Genomic DNA, 23,654 nt, shown 5'->3' with positions numbered 1-23,654 from the left:
CACTAAAAGAAAGACTAACCATGGTTTACATAATTTTAACAGCAGCGGGGTCGGGCGGTAGCACAGTGGGTTAAGTGCACAGTGCGCAAAGCGCAATGACCAGTGGAAGGATACCAGTTTGAGCCCCCAGCTACCCACCTGCAGGGGAGTCGCTTCACAGGCGGTAAAGCAGGTCTGCAGGTGTCTGTCTTTCTCTCCCCCCCTCTGTCTTCCCTTTTCTCTCTATTTCTCTCTGTCCTGTCCAACAACAACATCATCAATGACAACAATAATAATAATAACCACAACAATGATAAAACAACAAGGGCAACAAAAGGGAAGAAAAAAATTAGCCTCAGGAGCAGTGGATTTGTAGTGCAGGCACCGAACCCCAGCGATAACTCTGAAGGCGAAAGAAAGAAAGAAAGAAAGAAAGGAAGGAAGGAAGGAAGGAAGGAAGGAAGAGAAATAGCAGCTAAGTGCAAAATTTATTTAACTCCACTGTGCTTCATATTGAAGATCTGTCACCACATTCTCTGCACAGTTCTCACTTTATTGGTTACAATTCCTGTCAGGAAGAAAAAAATCTTGAGAACACAGCCCATTTATATTATAGGATTTGGCAATTGTTTATGGAAGAAGAAGTGGGATACACAAAACTAGTAATGTAAGTCACTATCTTCTTCCACAGATCATGATGAGTGTACAACTACCAATATGTGTTTGAATGGGATGTGCATTAATGAAGATGGCAGCTTTAAGTGCATCTGTAAGCCAGGATTTGTCTTGGCTCCAAATGGTCGTTACTGTACTGGTATGTATGGTTTTGAGAAAGGAAATTAACCATAATTGAATCCATCCTTTTCATCTAGATAAATCATGCAAGAATTGCTTCACTTTGTTCACATGGATTTCATTTGATTCATATCCTTTGCTAAATCATTAACACAGGTGTCTAATGCTTCCTAAGAAAACACTCCTTGCAGTCTAGGAACAGTAATAGCTTTACTAAACGTAATAATAATGTAGGGAAAATGAATGGAGTAGCAGACTGGTCTTTTAAGCCTGGAGGAGACTAACCATTGAATAAATTAAAATACAGAAGAATCTTAAAAGCTTTACATTTTCCAGCTTAGGACTATTAGATTTTTTTTCAGATAATTTTATTGAAAGGATAATGCTTTACAGTTGTTGACACATGAGTACAGTTGGGTACACCTCTGCATTATAGATGTCTGCAAAAACCCTCACCCTCAACTTAAGTCCTTTTCCAATAATCTTGCCACTCTCTCCTATCCCCCCCCTTCCCACAGTCCTTTGCTTTGGTGCAATGCTCCACACTCAGTCCAAGTTAAGTGAAGAACTTAATTTTCAAATAGAATGTTAATTCATAATAATATGTATACCAATGAAGAAAATATATAAAATGGTAATTGAACAGATGTAGATTCTTAAAGACCAATTAGCTTAAGTCTGCATAATAGTCATCCAACAATCTTGATAAAAATACAGATTATTAAGTCCTGTTATCTGGCATATGACTCACTGAGTCAGATGAATATCTTGATTAGAAAATCATTTAACTTGAAAGATACGAAGACTGAATAATACCAGTGGCTTATATAACTTTTATTTAACTAGTCTTTCATTAATCTTTCATCTTTCAGCTGTCATTCATTACTTTTTTGTACTACATCTTGGAAACAGGGTCCTCTCCCACCCCACCCCTACCTCTATTTTCTCCTTTCCATGCAAGTTTAATTCCATGGGTGATTTTTGCCTTCAACTGCACTAACTTATCGCAAGACATAACCAATTCCTTAATTTCAATAAAGTTTCAAAATCTATAGAGCATAATTCTGTTTCTGATTACTAAGTAGCTTTAGGGCCATTTAAGAAAGGGGAGCACAGAATTAAATGGAAAGATTATATCTTTGTTGAACTTGGATAGATTCTCAACCTTAACTGACTTGTGCTTAACACAGGATATATGATTCTTCTTAGGTTTTTGTATGTGTCATAGCACCTGACTATATTTCAACATTTCTTAAGAAACAAATATTCACATAAAATGATCTGTATCTCACCAGATTTTGCTTCTTGAAATTATTTTTAATAATTTTCTTATTATAAAAGTATGATATGTAAATCATGAAGTAGTCATGATTTAGAAGCCCTGAATTTCTAAAACTATTTCATCTTTGGGGAAAGCTGATTAATGGTGGGTTACATTTGATGAATTAGAACAAAACAAAATTTAGATATGCAGCTGATAATTTTGGCACTTGAAAAGGTCAAATTAATATCAAAGTAATATTTACTTTCAGTTAAAATTTTGTGTGTATGAAAATAAACATAATTACAGAAGAAATTTCTTTCATTAATTTATATTAAATATTAATATTTTATTCATTTATTCATTGGATATAGACAGAAAGAAATGAAGAAGGGAAGGGAACATAGTAGGAGAGAGAAAGGCAGTGCTTGTGAAAATTGTACCAGGGTTTTGAACATGGGTCCCTTTACGTCGAAGCATACATGTTCAACCAGGTGCACCACCTCCCAGGTCATTGAATTAAATATTGATATTAGCCAACCGTACCAAATAAATAGAACAGAAATGAATTTTTGAGACTCTTTTTTCCCCTATTTGACAAAGTAATGTAGTCTCTCAGTCTCTCTGGAAATGTTTCTATTTAAGAAGATTTATTGTCTCTGTGTTTTCTTCCGCAAACTATAAAAACAAGAAGGTTAGAAGGTTAATGGTCTAAAATGATGGCAGTAGACAAAAGCTGTAGTAAAGTTAGATTCACCCAGTATTGACTTATCTTATTTTGTTTTGTTTTCCAATATGGGTAGATGTTGATGAGTGCCAGACTCCAGGAATCTGTATGAATGGACACTGCATCAATAATGAAGGGTCCTTCCGCTGTGACTGTCCCCCCGGCCTTGCAGTGGGTGTTGATGGGCGCGTATGTGTTGGTAAGTGAAACATTCCATAATTATCCCAGTATTCAAATAATCTTTAACAAGGGAACAGAGATATATCTATACTAAAATTACATTCAGCTATAACAAAGAAGGAAATATTGACATTTAAGAAAATATAGATAAGCCTTGAAGACACCATACCTAGGAAAAACTACAAACAAAAATATGCATTTTGTGGGATTCCGTCCATATGAAATGTTCATAACGGGCAGATCTATAGAAGCAAAGGATAGTAGTGCTTGCATAGATCAGAGATGAGGGGGAGGATTTGATAAGAGCTAAGTATATATTTTTAAAGTGCTTAAATGCTCTACAGTCAACTGTGACTGTGACTGTATCGATACATATCTGAATATGCTAACGTTATTGAATTTCAGACTTTAAATGGAGGAATTTTGTAATATATGGATTGAATCCAATAAGTGGTCTTTTAAGTACTAGTCAGTGCCGTTCAGATACAAGTGATAAGGTTCACGTCAAAAACAGTGGAAAAAAATAAGAATTATCCTTAATCAGAATCTTCATTAATGTGAAATAACTGAGTTTTGAGGTCGCCTGTTGCTATACCCAGCAAAGTACACTTTTATATGTACAGTGAATTTAGCTCAAGCCCTCAGTCCTCACTAGAGAGGAAGAAGCTTCAGAAATGGTGAAATAATGCTGCAGGTCTCTCTGTCTCTCTGTCTCTCTCTCTTTCAAAAAGAAAAGAAAAGAACCACTGAGAATGGTATTCTAAGTGACTTAGATATTGTAACTAATGAGGTAACACATGAAAAAACAATCAGTTATATTTAAGAAAACTCTTGTACAACAAGAATAATTTCAAAATAAATAATGTATAACATAGAACTCAGACTTGCAACAAAAACCGGAAGACTTTTTAAATAGTTATTCCACATCACTGTGGAACGAACTGTAAAAACAAGGAAGAGTGAGAGAGCAAAACATATATTTCATTTTAAACCATTCAACATTCCTCTTGGATACTTCGTCAAATAGATTATGAAAATTAGTCAGCTTTGCCATACATCAGCTCTAAACAGTCAGAAAAAAAAGAAAATGTCACTGACAGTTCCAAACTCAACCAGTATATTCTGTAGCAACCAGTATATTCTGGTAGCAACACCCTCTGTTTGTAGGACACACTAGAAAACCAAATGTATTAGTTGACTTAAAAGTATATTTGAGATATATGAAATTTTTCTTATGCATAGTTCATAATATTTTACTCTTACCTATGGGAATCCAAACATAAGAATTTCTGGTGGGTGGGAGGTAGGGGAAAAGCAAAGAAGCAACCGCAGATGGAAATAATCTGTCCACTTAAATCCATCCAATCTATGCAATCTAGGATTTATTTCAGTTTACACAATTGTCAGTAATTCGTTCAGGAATATTTCAAATACAACAACTAGAAGAATGTGTCTTCTTGCTGCTTAGAGAGCTAAAGTATTTGCAGTTGCTTTAGTTCTCTTCGTTTTTTTTTTCTCCTCTCCTTTGTAAAAATGAATGAGTGAATTGGTGTAACTCTGAGTTACTTTTTTAGCCCCACTAACTGAATGATTCTGGTGAAATCTATAGTCAGTTCAAAACCAGTTTTGATGGAAGAGGAAAAAATATTAAGAAACAAATAATGTGAATAGTGACAAAGTTATTGTTCAAACAACGAACAAAGCATTCATGTAGTTCACATGCTGAAAAGTCATCAGAAATTAACTAAAAGTATTCTCAAGGTTTTCATAATTATGGCCCATTACACGCTTTAAAATGAAAGCACATTTCTTCTTTGTGTAAAACTGTGTATTGTTGTTTCCATATCATGTAAGTGTATTTCACACATGTCTTCTGCCTTTGAGGTATAAGAAACAAAATTATGTGGAGTTGTACCCCTCCTACCTTATGCTTTTGTTCACTAATCCTTTCTTAAATAAAAAATTTAAAAAAAAAGAAACAAAACACACTAAAAATTATTAGTAAACTTAATATTTAATTATAAATTTCATATTTTTATTTGTTCACTTTTTTCCTTCCTAGATACAGAGATGCAGGTTTTTAATTTCAAAAATTAAAGAATGATTACAAGTAGTATGTTGAAGAAAAATGAGTCACAAGCAGAATAGAAATAAAGGCAATTAATTTTGTCATTCATGTTTCTAGAAATTGTCTATAAATATATTCAGTGATAGAAATTTATCCAATAAATACTGAAAAAATTCAGACCATAATATAACTGTTTTTACATAACAAAAATCATATAACTTAAAAAATTTATTTTTATCTTTATTGGATAGAGACAGTCAGAAATAGAGAGGCAAGGGGGAGATAGAGAGACAGAGAGACACCTGCAGCCCTGCTTCACAACCTGCAAAGCTCCCCTCCCTCAGTGGGGACTGCAAGCTCAAACCAGGGTCCTTTTTTTACATTGTAACATGTGCACTCAGCCAGGTGTGTCACCACTTGCTCCACACCCCCCCATCATATGACTTCTTAAAGGATGTATTGTATCATTTAAATTTTTGAGAGAGAGAGAAGCCAGATCATCATTCTGGTATTAAAACAAGAGGCTCAGACACGTGAGTCCTAGACTCTATGAGCTGATCTGTCACCCTGGCTGCTGTATAACTTCTTTTTGTAATGAAAGCAACATGAATTTAGCTATTAGAATAGCATTACTATATAGTAAGTAATATTCTGAACTTGAAATTAAGTTACAATTTCTTTCCCAATGCAGACTTTTCTACCTCTACTGGAGTCAAAATAGAAGAGAGGAGGTGAAAAGGTGGAGGCAAGCAAGTTCTTAATTTACTGAGACTATTTTGCAATGACTTCCCAAGATTTTGGGAATTGCACTTGTTTAAAGACTACAGCTACCTGGCAGAAAAGTTCATGGATACTTTAAAAACATGTAGCTTCTCTTCCTTGGTTGTAGATACTGTGCTTTCCCCCTACTAATCACTTCTGCCCATTTTCTAGTCTTTTAGCAGATCATTTCAGGTAGACTCTCTGATGGTATCTCAGAACTCTGTTTAATTTCTGGTCTCCCTTTTGCTGTGGTACCTGACTAACTTATAGAATATTCTACTAATGTCCTATAACTGTGTGTATAGAGATGGATCCTTCCCCACTACCCCCAGTTTTCAGCATGTAATAGAAGTCTATACTTGGGGCTCCAGAGACAGCATAATGGTTATGCAAATGACTTTCATGCCTAAGGCTCCAGATGCTAGGTTTAATCCCCAGCACCATCATAAACCAAAGCTGAGCAGTGCTCTGATCTTTCTTGTTGCATGTCTCTGTCTCTGTATCTCTCTGTCTCTCTCTCTCTCTACCCCCTCTTTCCCTCTCCCTCTCTCCATTAAAAATAATTATAATAAGTAAAATATTTTTAAAAGGCAGTTGTAAAGAAATTTAATGGCATGATGGGGAAAGTATGGGTGGCAAGCTTCTGTGAAAACATACTTGTGAACACTTCCTGCTGAAATTGGTGCTTCTAATCCTGGTCACCTGTGAACAGTGACTTGTTCACATTTGAAATGCAGAATATAGAATAAGGTTTCAGTCTTGGAATTCATTGAAGACAGAAGAGAAATTAAGGTATTATAACTCTTTTTTTTTTTTTTAGTATTTCCTATGTATCCCAGGCTCTGTGTTTTTGCTCATCACAAGCATTTTCATTTACCATATAAATTATTTTTATCTCATGAATTAAATAAGTGCTAAGTAATTTAATTGAGATAATGCTGGGACAGAATCTGAGACAATTATGCCTGCAGAATCCACATTTAAATTCACTACTTTAATTTATGGACTTCCTGATGTTGACTACTCTAAACAGCTTCATTAACCTGTCATATGTAACATGCCTCATTATTTCAAAGAATATAACATTAAGGGATTTTTCTTAATCTAGCAGTTGTATATGAATTACATTATTAACATGGAAACAGAATTAACTTTGATCATTCTGTGATGCCTGCTGAGATCATTGGTGATGCCTTATGAACTCACAATTACCAAATTTGAAGCATGAATTAAGTTTCATTTGTACAAATTCAGTTTTATGCTGAATATGACTTGTATGTGATTTGCTATTGCCTCTACCAAAATCAATCATAGTAGAAGCTGAAAGGAAAATCTTTGTCTTCTTCAGAGGATTTGTGTGTTACCTCTCAGAGCTCTTTCATATGGAGACAGGAACAAGCACGCACTCACACACACGCACAAGCACACATGTACCTCATTGTTTTATGAAGCCATTCACCTCACTGTTATAATGAGATATGCTACCAGATAATCATATTGTAGAAGATTATTATGTGTCTCATTTTGTATGGCAAGCAAATAAACTCATTTCTAACAAGCAATAAATAGTTATTGTTATTTATAAGAGTAATTTCTTTTATGGAATTACTATGTTATTATTTTTAAGTGCTGCTGTTTTTCTGGTCTCTATAACTGGTTTCTAACAGTTACATATTTTCTACCTCATAGAGTTATAGCCTATTTCATGATAAGTTAGAACTAAACACGCTACGCATCTTTGGGGCAAAGCATAACATATTGAAAAGAAAGTTGAAGGTCACACATCTTTGAGTATGAATCCCAGTTCAGATCATGAATAGTCTAGTACTCTAGCAGCTTATACTCTAAACCTCACCTTTCTCATCCACAAAATGTGAACAATGACCAATACCTATAGAGTTGTTGACTTTAATATTAAAGAGATAGTATTTGTAAAACAACTAGCAGAATACCAGTACACATTGTGGTAGTGATTGTTATGAACTTATTAAGAGCCTGCGATTAAGGAACAGTCATTGCTGGCATCTGGGGGATCAAGAAGTCTTCCAAACCCAGATATTTGAAGTGGGAAATCTCATGGACAAGTAGTATCATTTTGCTTAACTCCACTGCACTTGTTCATGAGCACTTCTAAAATTGGAATAATGGGGCAGTAACATACTGGGTTAAGTTTACATAGTGCAAAGTGCAAGGATCCTGGTTGGAGCTCTCAGGTCCCCACCTGCCAGGGGATCGTTTAGCAAGTGGTCAAGCAGGTCTGCAGGTATCTTTCTCTCCCCCTCTCTGTCTTTCCCTCCTCTCTCAATTTCTCTATATTCTATCCAACAACAATGGAAAAAGGTAGCCACCAGGAGCAGTGGATTTGTACTGCAGGCACCAAGGCCCAGAAATAACCCTGGAAGCAGAAAGCAAAAAGAAAGAAAGAAAGAAAGAAAGAAAGAAAGAAAGAAAGAAAGAAAGAAAGAAAGAAAGGAAGAAAGAAGGAAGGAAGGAAGAAAAGAAAGAAAGAAAGAAAGAAAGAAAGAAAGAAAGAAAGAAAGAAAGAAAGAAAGAAAGGGGAAGAGAAGGGGAGAAGGGGTCATTCTGAGTATAGGATCACCAAGTGACTGGAGCACTAAGCATTGTCTATAACTAGAAATACACCTGGCTTCATGAAAGGTCTGTGTAGTAGGTGGGTTAATGGATGTTTGTGCAATACAGTTTTCAGAGAAAAAAGTTTTGAGAAGTTGATATGCATTGGTTGATCCACTCAGGAAACATTTATTGATTTCCAGACACTACCAAACTCAAAAGAAATGCCAGCTGCCCATTAGACATATCCAGTCTAGTGGTCTTATAGGTTAGAAGAACTAGCCAGTTTTGAAAATTCTCTTTTGATCACTGTCTCAAACCACTGTCTCCTTAGATACACACATGCGAAGTACATGCTATGGTGGCATCAAGAAGGGTGTGTGTGTCCGTCCTTTCCCTGGTGCTGTGACCAAGTCGGAATGCTGCTGTGCCAATCCAGACTATGGTTTTGGAGAGCCCTGCCAACCATGCCCTGTGAAAAATTCTGGTAGGCATGTTCCCCAGCACCACATCTAGTAGTCTAGACCTTTAGCATCAGATTTCCTCCCCAAAAGTGTAAAGGATATGAAGTGTTTGATTACTTTTAATTGAAATAAAATTTTGTGTTAATATATGAGGCCTAGAGTAAAAATATTTGGTTTGTATTTATCTACAGTTTCTATATAATACACAGTCGCTAAAAAAAACTTATGTCATGAGAACCTTATGTATTTATCTTTTTTTCTTTATTAGGGGTGAATGGATTACAGTACAGTGTTGACTGTACAACATAGCGCAGATAGGTACAATTTTTCATCTCTCTGTGATAGTTGTATGCAAAACACTCTCATCCCCAACTAATATCCTTTTCTAATATCATGCAACAGGACCCCAATCTTACAAAATTATCTTAGGTATCAGTCTACAATATTCCAGACTCTCAGCCTCAGTAACATTGACTCTTGTTTACTCATATATTTTTCTGCGCTTGTATTGAATATAGGAAAGTACAGTTGGGATTTTAAAAAATAGACATCAACTCTGTTTATTTCAGTTGAGAAGAGTTGAGAGTATAGGTAGTCAAAGATAAATGGAAATTTAGTATGATTTGTGCCTTAAAAGAGACATAAGCAAAGAACTGGCAAGCACAATAAGAGGAGCAATTAGTTGCCTGGGGAAACTTGGAAATACTTCACACAAGAGGTCACATTTAATTTGTTTTTTGATAAAAATAAGTAAGAGCTTTCCTGATGGCATATGGATAAGAGCATTTCAGCAAAGAAAATAACTTGTAATTCTTCTAAAATTTCTTAAATGGGTAGTTCCAAACTTGGCAAAATAATTAAGTTCACATAGCATAAGTATAGAATATGTCATTTTTATGACAGAAATTTTGTTCTAAAGCATGATGGAGTAATGAATATTATGAAAAAGAATGAAAAAATAGCTAGATTGATTAAAAAATCAATAAATTAACAAATTAATTTAGAAACAGATGTCAATATAAATGAGCAAGTAGGTATGATTAAAGACAAAATGTGCATATTATGGATAAATTGAACTAAAAAATGAACATTACTTATGAGTATCAGAAAAAAAGATATTCAATTCCTACACTAAACCTTGCAAAAATAATTTTCACTGTAGTAAGTTTGAAATTTTAAAATCATGTAATATTAACTAACTTTCAAAGCCAATATCTACACATGTAAACTAGCAAAATATTTGATCATTTGCAAAGAATTTTCATTAAGCAAGAAGTGAAGTTTAAGTACTCTTTAGAAAGAAGTACAAAATTCAAATACAACGTAAAAATGGTAGATTATTATATGAAAAATACTCAGATTTTCTGAAGTTGAAAAAATAAAGTATTATTTTTACTTATTAGATTGGTGTAGATAATTGATTTGCATCAATGATGGTAAAAGCAGATACAAATATGCTGTTTGTATGCTGCTGTTAAAATGTAGTAAGAATATTACAATTGCTGAACAGTGGACAGACCTGAAATAATCATTAATAAATTGATTAAGTACATGTGGTATATTCACATAACAGAAAAATATTTAATACTCTATAAAGTGGAACATTAGCAGGAAGAATGTGGAATAGCTTACAGAAAATCCAAACCTGTTGCCTTGTCTAAACCCTCTCTAAACTGGGCACTTTTCTTTACTCGTAATCCCAGTTTTCTCAACTGTAAAAAAGGAAAAATAACAGGATCTAGTTTGTAGTATTTGGAATATTAAGTAAATTATTAGATGTAAAATACTAAGACAACACAACACATATAGGAATTACCATCAGTTATTATTAATATATGTAATTCTTTCTAGGTTTTTGAATACTATGGTTAATGTGTGGAACAAGAATCATTTACAATTATTGTGTGTTTTTTAATTCTTTATCGTACAGCTGAATTCCACGGTCTTTGTAGTAGTGGAGTGGGAATCACTGTTGACGGAAGAGGTAATACTATTCAATACTTAATTTATAATAGTTATACTGTTGCATAGTGTTACTGTTTGACTATATTATGAATATAGTTACACTTAGTGTCATAAAAATACATTGATGCTGGGCAGTGGCACACCTGGTTGTGCACATACACTAACAAGTTCAAGGAACCTGTTGCAGTCTCTGGCCCCCACCTGCAGGAGTAGAAGCTTCATAGCAGTTAAGCAAGGCTGCAGGTATCTCTTCCTCTACCTCCTGGGAGGTACCTCTCTACCTCCTCCCCTGTGCTTCAATTTCTGTCTGTCTTATAAAATAAAAGGGAGGGGAAAATGGCCACTGGGAGTGGCACTAAGCCCCAGTTACGAAGAAAGAAAAAGGGGTGAAAAGTTACCACCAAATAATGGATTATTTATGTAGGGACCAAGGCCCAGCAATAACAAATAGGTAAAGTAAGTGTATTAGTACTGATAGTTATAAATTATGACACTTTTAAAGAGAGACTTGATTTGGATAAATTTTGTGATCTGTTGCCCTAGTTTACATCATCTCTGCTAAAAATACTGAAATGTTTATTTTGCTTTGCTTTCTTTTCTCTTCTCTTTTCTTTTTCTCTTAGTTTCTCTTTTTTATATTTATTTCCCCTTTTGTTGCCCTTGTTTTTTTATATTACTATTGTTGTTATAGCTGTCATCGCTGTTGGATAAGGACAGAGAGAAATGGAGAGAGGAGAGGAAGATAGAGAGGAGGAGAGAAAGATAGACACCTGCAGACCTGCTTCACCACCTGTGAAGCAACTCCCCTGCGGGTGGGGAGCCAGGGTCTCGAACCGGGATCCTTATGCCGGTCCTTGCACTTTGTTCCACGTGTGCTTAACCCACTGTGCTACCGCCAGACTCCCTTCTCTTCTTTTCTTTTTGTTACCAGAAAACTGCTCAGCTCTAGCTGATGATTGTGCTGGGGATTGAACCTGGGATCCTTGGAGCCTCAGGCATGAGAGTCTATCTGCATAACCATTGTGCTAACTCCCCCACTCCACTAAAATGTTTCTATCCAACTAGAAAATAAAACCTCCTTTAAAAATTCTTACTTTAGGCTTACAAAAAAACCTGAAAAATTGCCTCTAAGACTTTGTGGAACTAAGGTGGTTATCTTTGGGAGGAGGGAGGGTGACAGAACTTTGGTGGCGAGTGCATTGTGGAATTTTACACCTATAATCTTATAGTCTTGTAAGCCACTATTAAGTTACTAATAGAAATAGAAACACCCTTAGTTTTATATTTCATTGTATGGTTAACAAAATTCCAGAATGGGACCTTGGACATAAAGTGCATACTATTTATAGTTTTCATACTGAGATAGATATATAGTTTTTTAGATACAATTGTAGGGAGTCAGTGATAGTTCAACAGGTAAGGTGCATGCCTTACCAGGAAGACAGCCCAGGTTCAAGTCCTGGCACCACATGAGAGGTGCTAGAGGGCTGCCATAGTACTAAAAATTTTTTTTAAATGGCACCATTAGTGTTCTTTTTGCATATACATTCTTTTACTTTTTATCGAAAAGGTTTTAGATGAGGCATTGACTACCTAACAATTTTGCTGCAACTGTACAATGAATGTAGACAACCAAGATGAACAAGCTAACTTCTACTAGGATTCTTTTTCCAAAAATAAAATGAAATAACTGGCATTTGAGTGATGTATAGGAACTTCCAAATTCAATGAAATAATAGCTAAATTGGCGTCCACATGTAAGCATCTGGAACAAAATTAGACTTTTGATCTAGTTTGTTTTTCCACTCAATACAAGCTCTCCAACAGATGCAGATGCCTGATAAAGCAGTGTAGTTGCTCATACAAGCACAGGATTCCTCAAGATCCTTTGCCTCTGGAGGAAAAAAGATTAATTACAAGGTGATTCCATGGTGTAATGGTTATCACTCTGGACTCTGAAAAAAGAGTAATGCTCATGGCTTATTGTCAAATATTATGTTTTTTTTTTCTTTATTGTCCCCAGGGTTATTGCTGGTGTTCAGTGCCAGCACTATGAATCCACCACTTCTGGTGGCCATTTTTTTCCTTTTTTTTTTTAAAGAAAACTTTTATTTCTACTTTATATGTATTTAACAGGACAGAGAGAAATTGAGAGGGAAGAGGTATAGGAGAGGAAGAGAGAAAGATAAACACTTGCAGACCTGCTTCACCACTCATGAAGCATCCTCCCTGCAGGTGGCAAGCCGGGGCTTGAACCCAGATCCTTGTGCATGGTGATAAGTGCAGTTAACTGAGTGCTACACTGCTTGACCCCAAAACATCTTGCTTTTAGCCATCCACCTTTGAATTGTTCTGCATGAATCTTAACTTATCAACAATGAAGAATGTTCATTAAATATCACATTGTGTAATTGATTAAGAAAAGGTTATAAAGCAGAAATAACCCATGCTGTAGGGGACCGTAAAATTATATCTATCACTCTAATAAATCTGTGTGTTTTAATTAGTTGATCATGATGCCAAGTAAATTTATTTTTACTTTGAATTTTGAGTCACTAATTTTATTATAAAGATATATTAACATATATTTTTTTGAATTTCTGCCAACTCCTTTACTTTTTATTTGTATTGATCAGGGAAGTGTACTGCATTTTTCAACTTTATCCTCTTACTCCTTATTTTATTTCCCTGTTCTTTTCTGAAAGGCGGGTAAACTGTGGCTTGTTAGATCTAAACACTCCACAAATTGAATGATATTTAATATTTCTGCATATATCAACAAGCAATAAACTGTCTAAACATTAAACTTTCATAAATTCAATGCAGATATCAATGAATGTGCTTTGGATCCTGATATATGTGCCAATGGCATTTGTGAAAACTTACGTGGTAGCTATCGTTGTAACTGCAACAGTGGCTATGAACCAGATGCCTCTGGAAGAAACTGTATTGGTAAGTTTATGTTTACACAAGAGCTGGATGGTTATGACTGGAATGAATCCATTTTTGCAGTTGTATTTTTGGTTTTTATCATTGGATAGATCTATTTGATTTTGAGTTGAAAAGATATGTGCTGATAGATGTACAGAGCTATATTAACTATCATGTACTAGTAATAAGGAAGCGAAGTGCACCAAAGAACATTTCTGTAAGTATACAAAACAGATAGAGTGGGCCCACCATAGTCCTTTCTAGTTTAACTTCCTAGTACACTTGAACACATGCATTCCCTGCTGAAAACAAAGAGATTTAGAGAATGTTCAGAGTGAACTCACTTCCCCAAACTACATAACACTTAGGCTAGATTCATTATTTTCATAAAGCATAAGATATGATTTCAGAACTTTAAATGATACCAAATTCCAGCTTTAGTTCTCTGGGGCTACCTGAATGAAATACCAAAGTATGGCTGCTTGAAACAACAGAAATCTTGGGCTATGTTTTGCTGAACCTGGTAGAGTATACATGTTGCCATGTGTGCAGACTCAGGTTCTAGCCCACAGGTCCCTATCTGCAGGGGAAGGTTTCGCAAATACTGGAGAATTGCTGCAGGTGCCTCTACCTCTATTTCCCTGTCTCTCATCCTCTATGATAGGAAAAGGAAAAAGTGACCACTGGGAGCAGTGGAGTCACTGTGCAGAGACTAAGCCACAACAATAGCCCTGTTGCCAAACACAAAAACAAACCAAATTTATTCCCTCAGAGTTTGGAAAGACAGAGTCCAAATTCAAGGTGTCCACAGGGCTATGATTTCTCTAATGACTTTGAGGTGTAAACCTCCCTTTCTAAGTCTAGCTACTGGTGTTTGCCACCAATCTTTGGTGTTTTTGACTCGTAGATGTATCATTCTCTGCACATAAGCGTCTTTTTTGTGAATCTTCACATCGTCTTTCCTCTGTGTATCTGACTTCATGTGAAAATTTCTCCTTTTTATATGAACTTCAGTCATACTGGATTACACCTTACCCAGAAAACCTTATTTTTAAAAAATATTTATTTTATTTATTTATTCCCTTTTGTTGCCCTTGTTGTTTTATTGTTGTAGTTATTATTGTTGTTGTCATTGTTGGATAGGACAGAGAGAAATGGAGAGAGGAGGGGAAGACAGAGAGGAGGAGAGAAAGATAGACACCTGCAGACCTGCTTCACCGCCTGTGAAGCGACTCCCCTGCAGGTGGAGAGCCGGGGTTCGAACCGGGATCCTTATGGCGGTCCTTGTGCTTTGCGCCACCTGCGCTTAACCCGCTGCGCTACAGCCCGACTCCCAGAAAACCTTATTTTTAACTTAATTATTTCTATAACAATTTGATTTCCAAATAAAATAGCATTTGAGGTACTGTGGGTTAGGATGTCATCATGTCATTTTAAGGAACATGATTCAACCTATAGCAGGTAGTAGCAGATAGATTATGACACAGTCATTTGAAATCATACTGTTAGGGTGGAAACTACAATTGTGGTTCAAATCCAATGTGAATTTCTAGACATCAAAATCCAGACTTTGAACAAAAACATTCAAAAGAAAAATAGACCATATAAGCACAAAAAGTGTTATAAGTAATGGTGAAATTGTGAGAAATGTTTTGCAAAATGTTTACTTTAATATCCTTGGACCCGGAAGATTGTTCACCTGGTGGAACCTAACACACTTTACCATGCATAAGGAACTGGGTTTGAGCCCCCACTCCACAAGGGCAAGCCATGCAGCACTGAGGATAGCATGGTGAATGGTGCAATGTTGTTGTCAGGTACAGATAGATATAGATATAGATATTTAGATATAGATATAGGTATATAGATATAGATCTTTCTTCCCTGTCTCCTATTTGTCCCTCTCTGAAATTTAAAGATGAAAAGAAAAGCCTGCTGGGAGCAGAAGATACAAAGCCCCAGCAAGGGAATGTGAGGGGAGATTATTGTTTGGTAAAGTGGATTGATAAACTTACACCACTAAAAATAAAGTAAATCACTTTAAAATAAAGAAAATCTCTTCAAGCTTAAATTTTTATTTCTCTCTTGAACGACAATAGGAAAATGAGTCTGAATGTGAAGATAAAAACTCAATGGGAAATTCTTTTTTTTCCTTAAATTCAGTTTCTATGGTACATCCTAAACTGTTCGGGACAATTACAGAACTATACAAAATACATCATCAGATTCTCATTAACAACTGATTGTTTCAGGGTTAAAGCTGTAAGAAAAGTTTAGTCAATACTTTCTGTTTGACTGCATTCTTTATTGGACTTTTACTTGAGAAAAAAAAGTATTTAAAAGTGTTTTGATTTTATTATATAAAAAGGACATAGAAGAAAATGTGTTTTACATTTTAAAATATTTCATCTGATCTTCCAATTTTATCAAATATGATACCCCTCACTGCATAGCAGTCAGCAAATGAAGAATTAAACAGCAAGGTGCCTATACCAAACTATGACATATGTCTCAGGGATTTCAGAAAGTCTTAAAAGTTGCACCAGTATAAAAAAAATCCCATTAAATAAAACTGAGCATATTGTACTCAGATCAAGGAATGAACTGTGGACATACAGACTAAGTCAATGACAGTAACGGAAAAATATAAAGTAAAACATCATTAGTCAGTCACTGAACTATATGATTCATTGTGGTATTTCCTGTCTTCTAATGGTTGCTTGCAGACATTGATGAGTGCTTGGTAAACAGATTGCTATGTGACAATGGTTTGTGCAGAAATACACCTGGAAGTTATAGCTGCACATGCCCACCTGGGTATGTATTCAGGACTGAGACAGAGACTTGTGAAGGTAAGAACTTTCTTCTTTGTTTTAGTTATCATTAATAAGCACACCAATTTTCATAAAGGTCAAATACATTATTTAAAGAAGTATGATAAAATGTATTGTTTTTTATTTGATGGTTTTAGAGATACCATACACTTAGCCTGGTTTACTAATATCATCAGTTTTGTTCCATTAAAATACTGTATTTACAAACAGTTGGAACAAAGATTTTGAAACTTCTTCCACTCCTCACCTGCAACTGTCTATTTGGTCTGCAGGTGTCTATCTTTCTCTCTCCTTCTCTATCCTCACCCACTCTCAATTTCTGTCTGTCTTATGGAATAAAAGGAACCAAAGAAAAAAAAAAGATTGACAAATATGGTAGATTTATAATTTCTTCAAAGAGCCCTAGTGATAACCTTAATGGCAAGAAAAGAAAAAAAATTTTTGAAACTTAAAAAAGTGAAGGAAGCCAATTTATATCACCAATTATTGTTTGTTTACTTTGTAAAACATTATGACACATTAGCCTAGGGTAATCTGAACCATAACAATAGGTTAAACTATTTAAGATTATATTTATAAAATGACTGGTAGATTTGAAAGATTAACTTAGTAAAAAATTGTGACTACAATTGCTATTACAGTTTAAGGAAATTCTTCTATTCATTTAGTAATTTAGAAGTTATTATTTAAGTTTATAGATTATTATTATTAATATTATATTTTTACTAGAGCACTGCTCAGCTCTGGTTTATGCTGATAAAACCAGAGGTGGGGGATTGAACCGGGGACTTTGGAGCCTCAGGCATGAGAGTCTGTTAACATAACTATTATGATATCTACCTCCTACCCTAAAATGCCATTTAAAAACTTCCCTTTTGGGAGTCAGGTGCAACGGGTTAAGCACACATGGAGCAAAGCTCAAGGACCAGCCTAAGGATCCAGGTTCGAGCCCCTGGCTCCCCACCTGCAGGAGATTCACTTCACAGGCAGTTAAGCAGGTCTGCAGGTGTCTATCTTTCTCTCCCCCTCTCTGTCTTCCCCACCTCTCTCCATTTCTCTCTGTCCTATCCAACGACGATAACAATAACAACAACAATAACTACAACAATAAAACAAGGGCAACAAAAGAGAATAAATAAATATTTTTTAAAACTTTCTTTTTCCTAAATTTTCTATAGTGGAAATAATGAAAATAAATTCAATGGTTAAGAAAAGCCTCATTTTTAGAGAGATACCAGCTAAACAATGTGTGTATTCAGTGATTTTTTTTTTGGTTTTTGGTCAAAGTACTATGAGTTTTAGAATAATAGTCATTATTTCTTCTTAAGACACACTATATGATCCTGTAGAAATGTTCCATAACCTTCTCAAATCTAGTAGCTATTTCCGTGTTGTTGCGGCAGTCTGGTGTCGGGCTGCACCATGGAGAAGAGAGCAACGTCCAGAGCAAAGGGGTACACAAATCTTTATTATAGGATGGGGGGGGGAGGTTTGGTTCAGACCACGTGGAGCCAGCCGGCAATGGCCGGGGGGAGAGCAGGGAGCTTGACCTCAGAGTGGGAGAGCCCAGAGCCCAGAGAGAGAGAGGGGAGGGGTGAGGGGGCTTTTTATTGGGTGACAACCAGGGGTGACGTGTAGGGCCAGGATTGGTTGAAAGGGGGCACTCTAGGATTTTGCGGGGCATAGAAAAACCTGGGGGCGGAGACTGCATCAGAATAACTCCTCAGCAGCACTTCCGAATAATAATAATAACTTTAATTATAGTGAATAACCCTTTCCCTATCTATCCTACTATTTACTTAGTGACCTCTCAGCTCAATAAAAACTACAGTCATAATATTATACAAAAAGATAACTAACATTCTCTATTCATCTTGTCATTTAACTTCAAAGCATTCCTGAGAAAACAAAAAAAAAAGTTAGAGCACAAGATGCTAAAGGCAAATGACTCTGCTAAAGTGATGGAATGCAATTAGAGAGTGCAGTTCTAAGTTTGGATTGGATAGGAGAGACCACTGAAGAACAGTGATTATCCTGAAGAAACATGAGAATAAAGAAGGCCTCAACATAAACAAGACACAGTTTTTCTGAACTTGGTTCTGACAGCTGTTTCCCATACTGTCCACTACTTTTTTTCCAGAAGATCCTCAAAGAAAAGCTCTTATCCATGCCCACTTAAAATATCTCAACTTCCCCACAAATGAGGAGGGCCACAAATAGGGTTTTGAGTATTTATCTGCAATACACAAAAACTCGTTTTAAACTAGCTCAGTTTTCCCAAATGTATTCAACTGGGGCTTGTTGCAGGCACTGAGAATTCATGGCCCCTAGCAGTCCTTCTTCTTCTTCTTCTTCTTCTTCTTCTTCTTCTTCTTCTTCTTCTTCTTCTTCTTCTTCTCCTTCTCCTTCTCCTTCTCCTTCTCCTTCTCCTTCTCCTTCTCCTTCTCCTCCTTCCTCCTCCTCCTCCTCCTTCCTCCTCCTCCTCCTCCTCTTCTTCTTCTTCTTCTCCTCCTCCTTCTTCTCCTCCTTCTCTTCCTTCTCCTCCACCTCCTCCCTCCTTCTTCTTCTTCTTCTTCTCCTTCTCCTCCTCCTCCTCCTCCCTTCTTCTTCTTCTTCTTCTTCTCCTTCTCCTCCTCCTCCTCCTCCTCCTCATTCCATAAGACAAAGAGAAATTGAGAGGAGAGGGGTAAGAATATAGAGTAGGAGAAAGAGAGATAGACACCTCCAGACCTACTTCACTATTTGTGAAGTGTCCCCTCTGCTAATGGGAAGTAAGGGCTCGAATCCTGGTCCTTGCATAGATCCTTGTGCTCAGTACTATCTATGTGCACTTAACTGGGTACACTACTGCCCAGCACCCCTAGGATCTCTGTTTTTTAATACCCACCCTCACCTCTCATACCTACTTTACTTCAGCAGAATTGCTCAGAGAAGCATACATCTTCCCTATGGTGTTGATGACATTTTGGTGAAAGATGAAATGTACTGACACCTATCTTGGAGAAATGAGGAAATCCATACTTGTGATAAAAATCCTGTAAACCAATATTCCCTTAATAAAATGATACTGAAGTTAAAGAAAAAAATTAAGTTAAGAATTACCTTAGCTAAATTTCCTTCTTCAGTCTTTATTTTATTTTATTTTATTTTGAGAGTCTGAGAAGTGATTTCAGAAATTTTTAAGTTCCTTTATTCCCAACTTTATAACCTCCCTTCTCAACTGCCCTTTTATCTATTGTCTGTTGGGGATAATCTTCTAATAAAAGTCAGAAAATTCTGAAAGCAAGCCCAGCTTAGGATATCATCTTGATTTAATTGGGAAGCTAACTGTTCACAGCTATTGTACTATTTGATGCTACTGAGACAAACACTCTTGATGAGAAATTAAATGGATGATTTTTTCACTCATTTTGGTTGAAAGATAGTATATTTAAAAGTTAGTGATATTTACAACATATTGTTTAAATTTTAACAAGTTAATTTGAGTTTAGTACTAGGAAACAAGAGATTAAGAATTAATAAAAGAATAGTGTATTAACATTTGAAACAAATGATCAAAAGTGTTTAATAGTACTAATGTTGAATAAATACATAAAAATTAAGATATACTAATACCAAATCAGTCAACAATGAAGGTTAGAACAAGTGCCTTTCACTTATTTTATATAAGCAGCAACTGTTCCTGAAAAATCTGAGCCTTTTCTTTATATGAAATATATCTGCCATTCATTAGGAAAATATTTATGTTTTGTAGATAAAAGATACATGATAGGAAAATATTTTGGTCCTACCCATAGTAGACATTGTAGGAAATAAAAATGATTTATCATGAGAAGCCTAACCAAGTAACTGTTATTTTTACATTCTTTTTCCCACTGTGAAATTATTTACATTTTATTCTTTAGGGGAAAAAAACCAGATCTGGAATCTCACTTTCCCTCGAGTATCCTACTCATTTCACCACTGATTTCAAACAGTAAATTTGTCTGCCTGAAGCAGTTCTCTTTACTCTGTTCTTTCTAAACTAATTTCCAAAGACTAGGCATGGAATTATTAGCAGATACATTGCAGACTCTAGATTTCTCTTTATATATTTGTGATATTCACTAATGTTGCTTGTCATTAGTGTATTCAACAAGATATTTTAAATATCTAATATAGCAGTAATAATAAAGCTCCTCTGATATTTCAGACTGAAGTTACAAAATTTTATTTTACATCTTTGTTTGAGATTTGAAAGTCTGTGAAAGCTAAATTTTTTACAGCAAGCACTGTGGTTGAGATTGTGTTTCCAGTGACATAACTAGTTAAATGTAAACCAGATGTGCTTTGAAGTTTATTTCCAGGAATGTACAGTGAACTGTTTCAATTCCTGGTTTCATGACATTCATAACATAAAAACATTGTATTTAAAGAAAAAAAATTAAGCACTTGATATTTGGAGCTGTCACTGAATGTATTTATAGCTTTTGTATTTATAATTGCTTAATTTAATATAGGAATTTTGAAAACATAAAATATTGACTTTTTTTTCTTTGGGAGAACTTACAAATAAAATAAATACTTGAGATATAAATATATAATATGTCCACAGATTAGTTATCTATTTCCTTCTGGGCTATGATTATTTTTTTTTTACATCATGTTTTTGCCTAAAAAAACACCAGTGCTCTGAAATAGGTGTTTTCATTCGTATTATGGGGTATATTTATAAGCTTGATCTTCTATTTTCTTTTAAGAGGTGTCTTCCTACAGACAATCTGAAAGAAAGATTCATTCATGTTTCTTCAATTTCTACTCCAGGTTTTAAAGTAATACCTGGTTACACTTTCATAGTTTTGAAGTTACAAAAAAAAAAAAGAAAGATACCGATTTTCCACAGTGATTTTGAAATTTGCATTTTAAGTTTGCTCTTCTGAGTGTTTTGAGAACCAGTTTAGTTTATGTATGTGACTTCAGACATTCAAGAGTAAGCATTGCAGTCTTCTAATTATTTGCATATTTTCTTAAGATGGTAAAGTTTTTTTTTTTTTACATTGACTCTTTTGGTTCAAAGAGATGGTTAGGAAAAAATAAATGTCATGGTAAACTTGGAAATTATACTGTTGAACAACAACAACAACAACAAAAGGTCTTGAGGAATGTGAATTCTAGTCTGTTTCAAATAATTAGCCAAGTGCCAAAATAAGTCTGTTTATCACTTTTTTAAATGAGTGGTTGGATTTATACACAAAATAGTGTTTAGTATTGTTTCAACTACTTTAACTGAAATTTTACTTTTAAGTATTTCATGTGTTAAATTCATCAGATTTATTGGCTTGATGTTTTCTTTTTTAAAATTTTGTGTAAGTTATTTATTTATTCCCTTTTGTTACCATTGTTGTAGTTATTGTTGTTATTATTGATGTCGTTGTTGGATAGGACCAAGAGAAATGGAGAGAGGAGGGGAAGACAGAGAAGGGGAGAGAAGATAGACACCATGCAGACCTGCTTCATCCCTTGTAAAGCGACCTCCCCTGCAGGCAGGGGGCCAGGGGCTCAAACTGGGATTTTTACTCCAGTCCTTGCGCTTCGCACCATGAGCTTAACCTGCTAAGCTACCACCCATCCCACTCATGTTTTCTTTAGTTACCACTTAAGAAAAGAAACATAGGGAGTCGGGCTGTAGCGCAGCGGGTTAAGCGCAGGTGGCACAAAGCACAAGGACCGGCATAAGGATCCCGGTTCGAACCCCGGCTCCCCACCTGCAGGGAGTCGCTTCACAGGCGGTGAAGAAGGTCTGCAGGTGTCTATCTTTCTCTCCTCCTCTCTGTCTTCCCCTCCTCTCTCCATTTCTCTCTGTCCTATCCAACAACGACAACAACAATAATAACTACAACAATAAAAAACAACAAAAGGGAATAAATAAAATAAAATAAATATTAAAAAAAACTTAAAAAATAAAAGAAACATACTCTAAATCTGTTTAATCTCCAGCAAAAATCATGCAGATTATGCTAATTTGATTTAAGAATCAAATCATATTTGTAATAGTAAAGATTTAAAGAGGATAGTTTCAGGTTTTTCATTATTTTTTTTCCCAAAATCAGCTGTACTTTATAAAATGTTTCATAATTAACATGTAAACGTGAACAAACTAAAGAGGAAACAGGGACTAAGAAAAGGCTGTAACCAGTATTAAAGTTTCAGTCATTTCCTAATTTAGATACAGGAGTTTAGAATTAAAACCAGCATTGCAGTGTTTTGTCTCTTCTATGTTTTTTTTTTTTTAATTCTCCCTAAATCACACAAAGCTATAAATGACATGAACGGTCAACTTTTGTAGACAGCATGTTGCACTCAGGTACATGTTGCTTTCCATAAAGTTAGAATTCAAAATTCCCATAGGACAATTATATCTCATTATGGAGAGAAATTAATCCAATATATGTCAAGTTCTAGTAGAGTACTAAAAATTCACATACAGAAGCCCTTTCAAAATAAGCCGATTACTGTTGTCTCACTGAGTCTCCAGTCTTGTAGATGTGTGTCCACACTTACAGTGCATGTCTTCATTCCCCATTCATTTTATGCCTCAGAGATCCATATTAAAATTACAAGAGCCAACTTTACCAGACATTCTGGCATAGCATGACTTGTTAGAATAATATTTTCCAGAAACACATGACAGTTCTAACAGAATCTTTTCCTTCTGGATTGTAGATATAAATGAATGTGAAAGCAACCCATGTGTCAATGGGGCCTGCAGGAACAACCTTGGATCTTTCAACTGTGAGTGTTCTCCTGGCAGCAAACTAAGCTCAGCAGGATTGATCTGTATTGGTAAGTCTTACACACTGATCAGCTGCACTGCAAAGAACATGATTACAGAGCGCTAATAATTAGGAGTCAACTTTAGTTTCCTCTTGTTATTAAGAGTAACATTTTGGGAGTCGGGCGGTGGCACGTGGCGCAAAGCGCAGGGGCCGGCGTAAGGATCCCGGTTGAAGCCCCCGGCTCCCCACCTGCAGGGGAGTCCCTTCACGGGCGGTGAAGCAGGTCTGCAGGTGTCTATCTTTCTCTCCCCCTCTCTCTGTCTTCCCCTCCTCTCTCCATTTCTCTCTGTCCTATCCAACAA

The 23,654-nt window shown here is 35.6% G+C and overlaps 1 protein-coding gene across 1 annotated transcript in view; it reads left to right on the top strand.

The window, feature by feature from the left end:
- FBN2 (fibrillin 2) overlaps positions 1-23,654 on the top strand; it is a 248,114-nt gene that overhangs the window by 146,117 nt on the left and 78,343 nt on the right. Inside the window, exons 15-21 of the mRNA XM_060177577.1 lie at positions 671-793; positions 2,839-2,961; positions 8,678-8,830; positions 10,738-10,791; positions 13,599-13,724; positions 16,430-16,555; positions 23,240-23,359. Of these exons, the coding sequence (XP_060033560.1) occupies positions 671-793; positions 2,839-2,961; positions 8,678-8,830; positions 10,738-10,791; positions 13,599-13,724; positions 16,430-16,555; positions 23,240-23,359 (825 nt within the window). The remainder of the gene's footprint in view (positions 1-670; positions 794-2,838; positions 2,962-8,677; positions 8,831-10,737; positions 10,792-13,598; positions 13,725-16,429; positions 16,556-23,239; positions 23,360-23,654) is intronic.

This window comes from Erinaceus europaeus, chromosome 2 (assembly GCF_950295315.1).
Source record: "Erinaceus europaeus chromosome 2, mEriEur2.1, whole genome shotgun sequence".
Lineage (NCBI taxonomy): Eukaryota > Metazoa > Chordata > Mammalia > Eulipotyphla > Erinaceidae > Erinaceus > Erinaceus europaeus.
The sequence above is the reverse complement of the archived record's forward strand: the minus strand, read 5'-3'. Positions and strand labels throughout refer to the sequence as shown.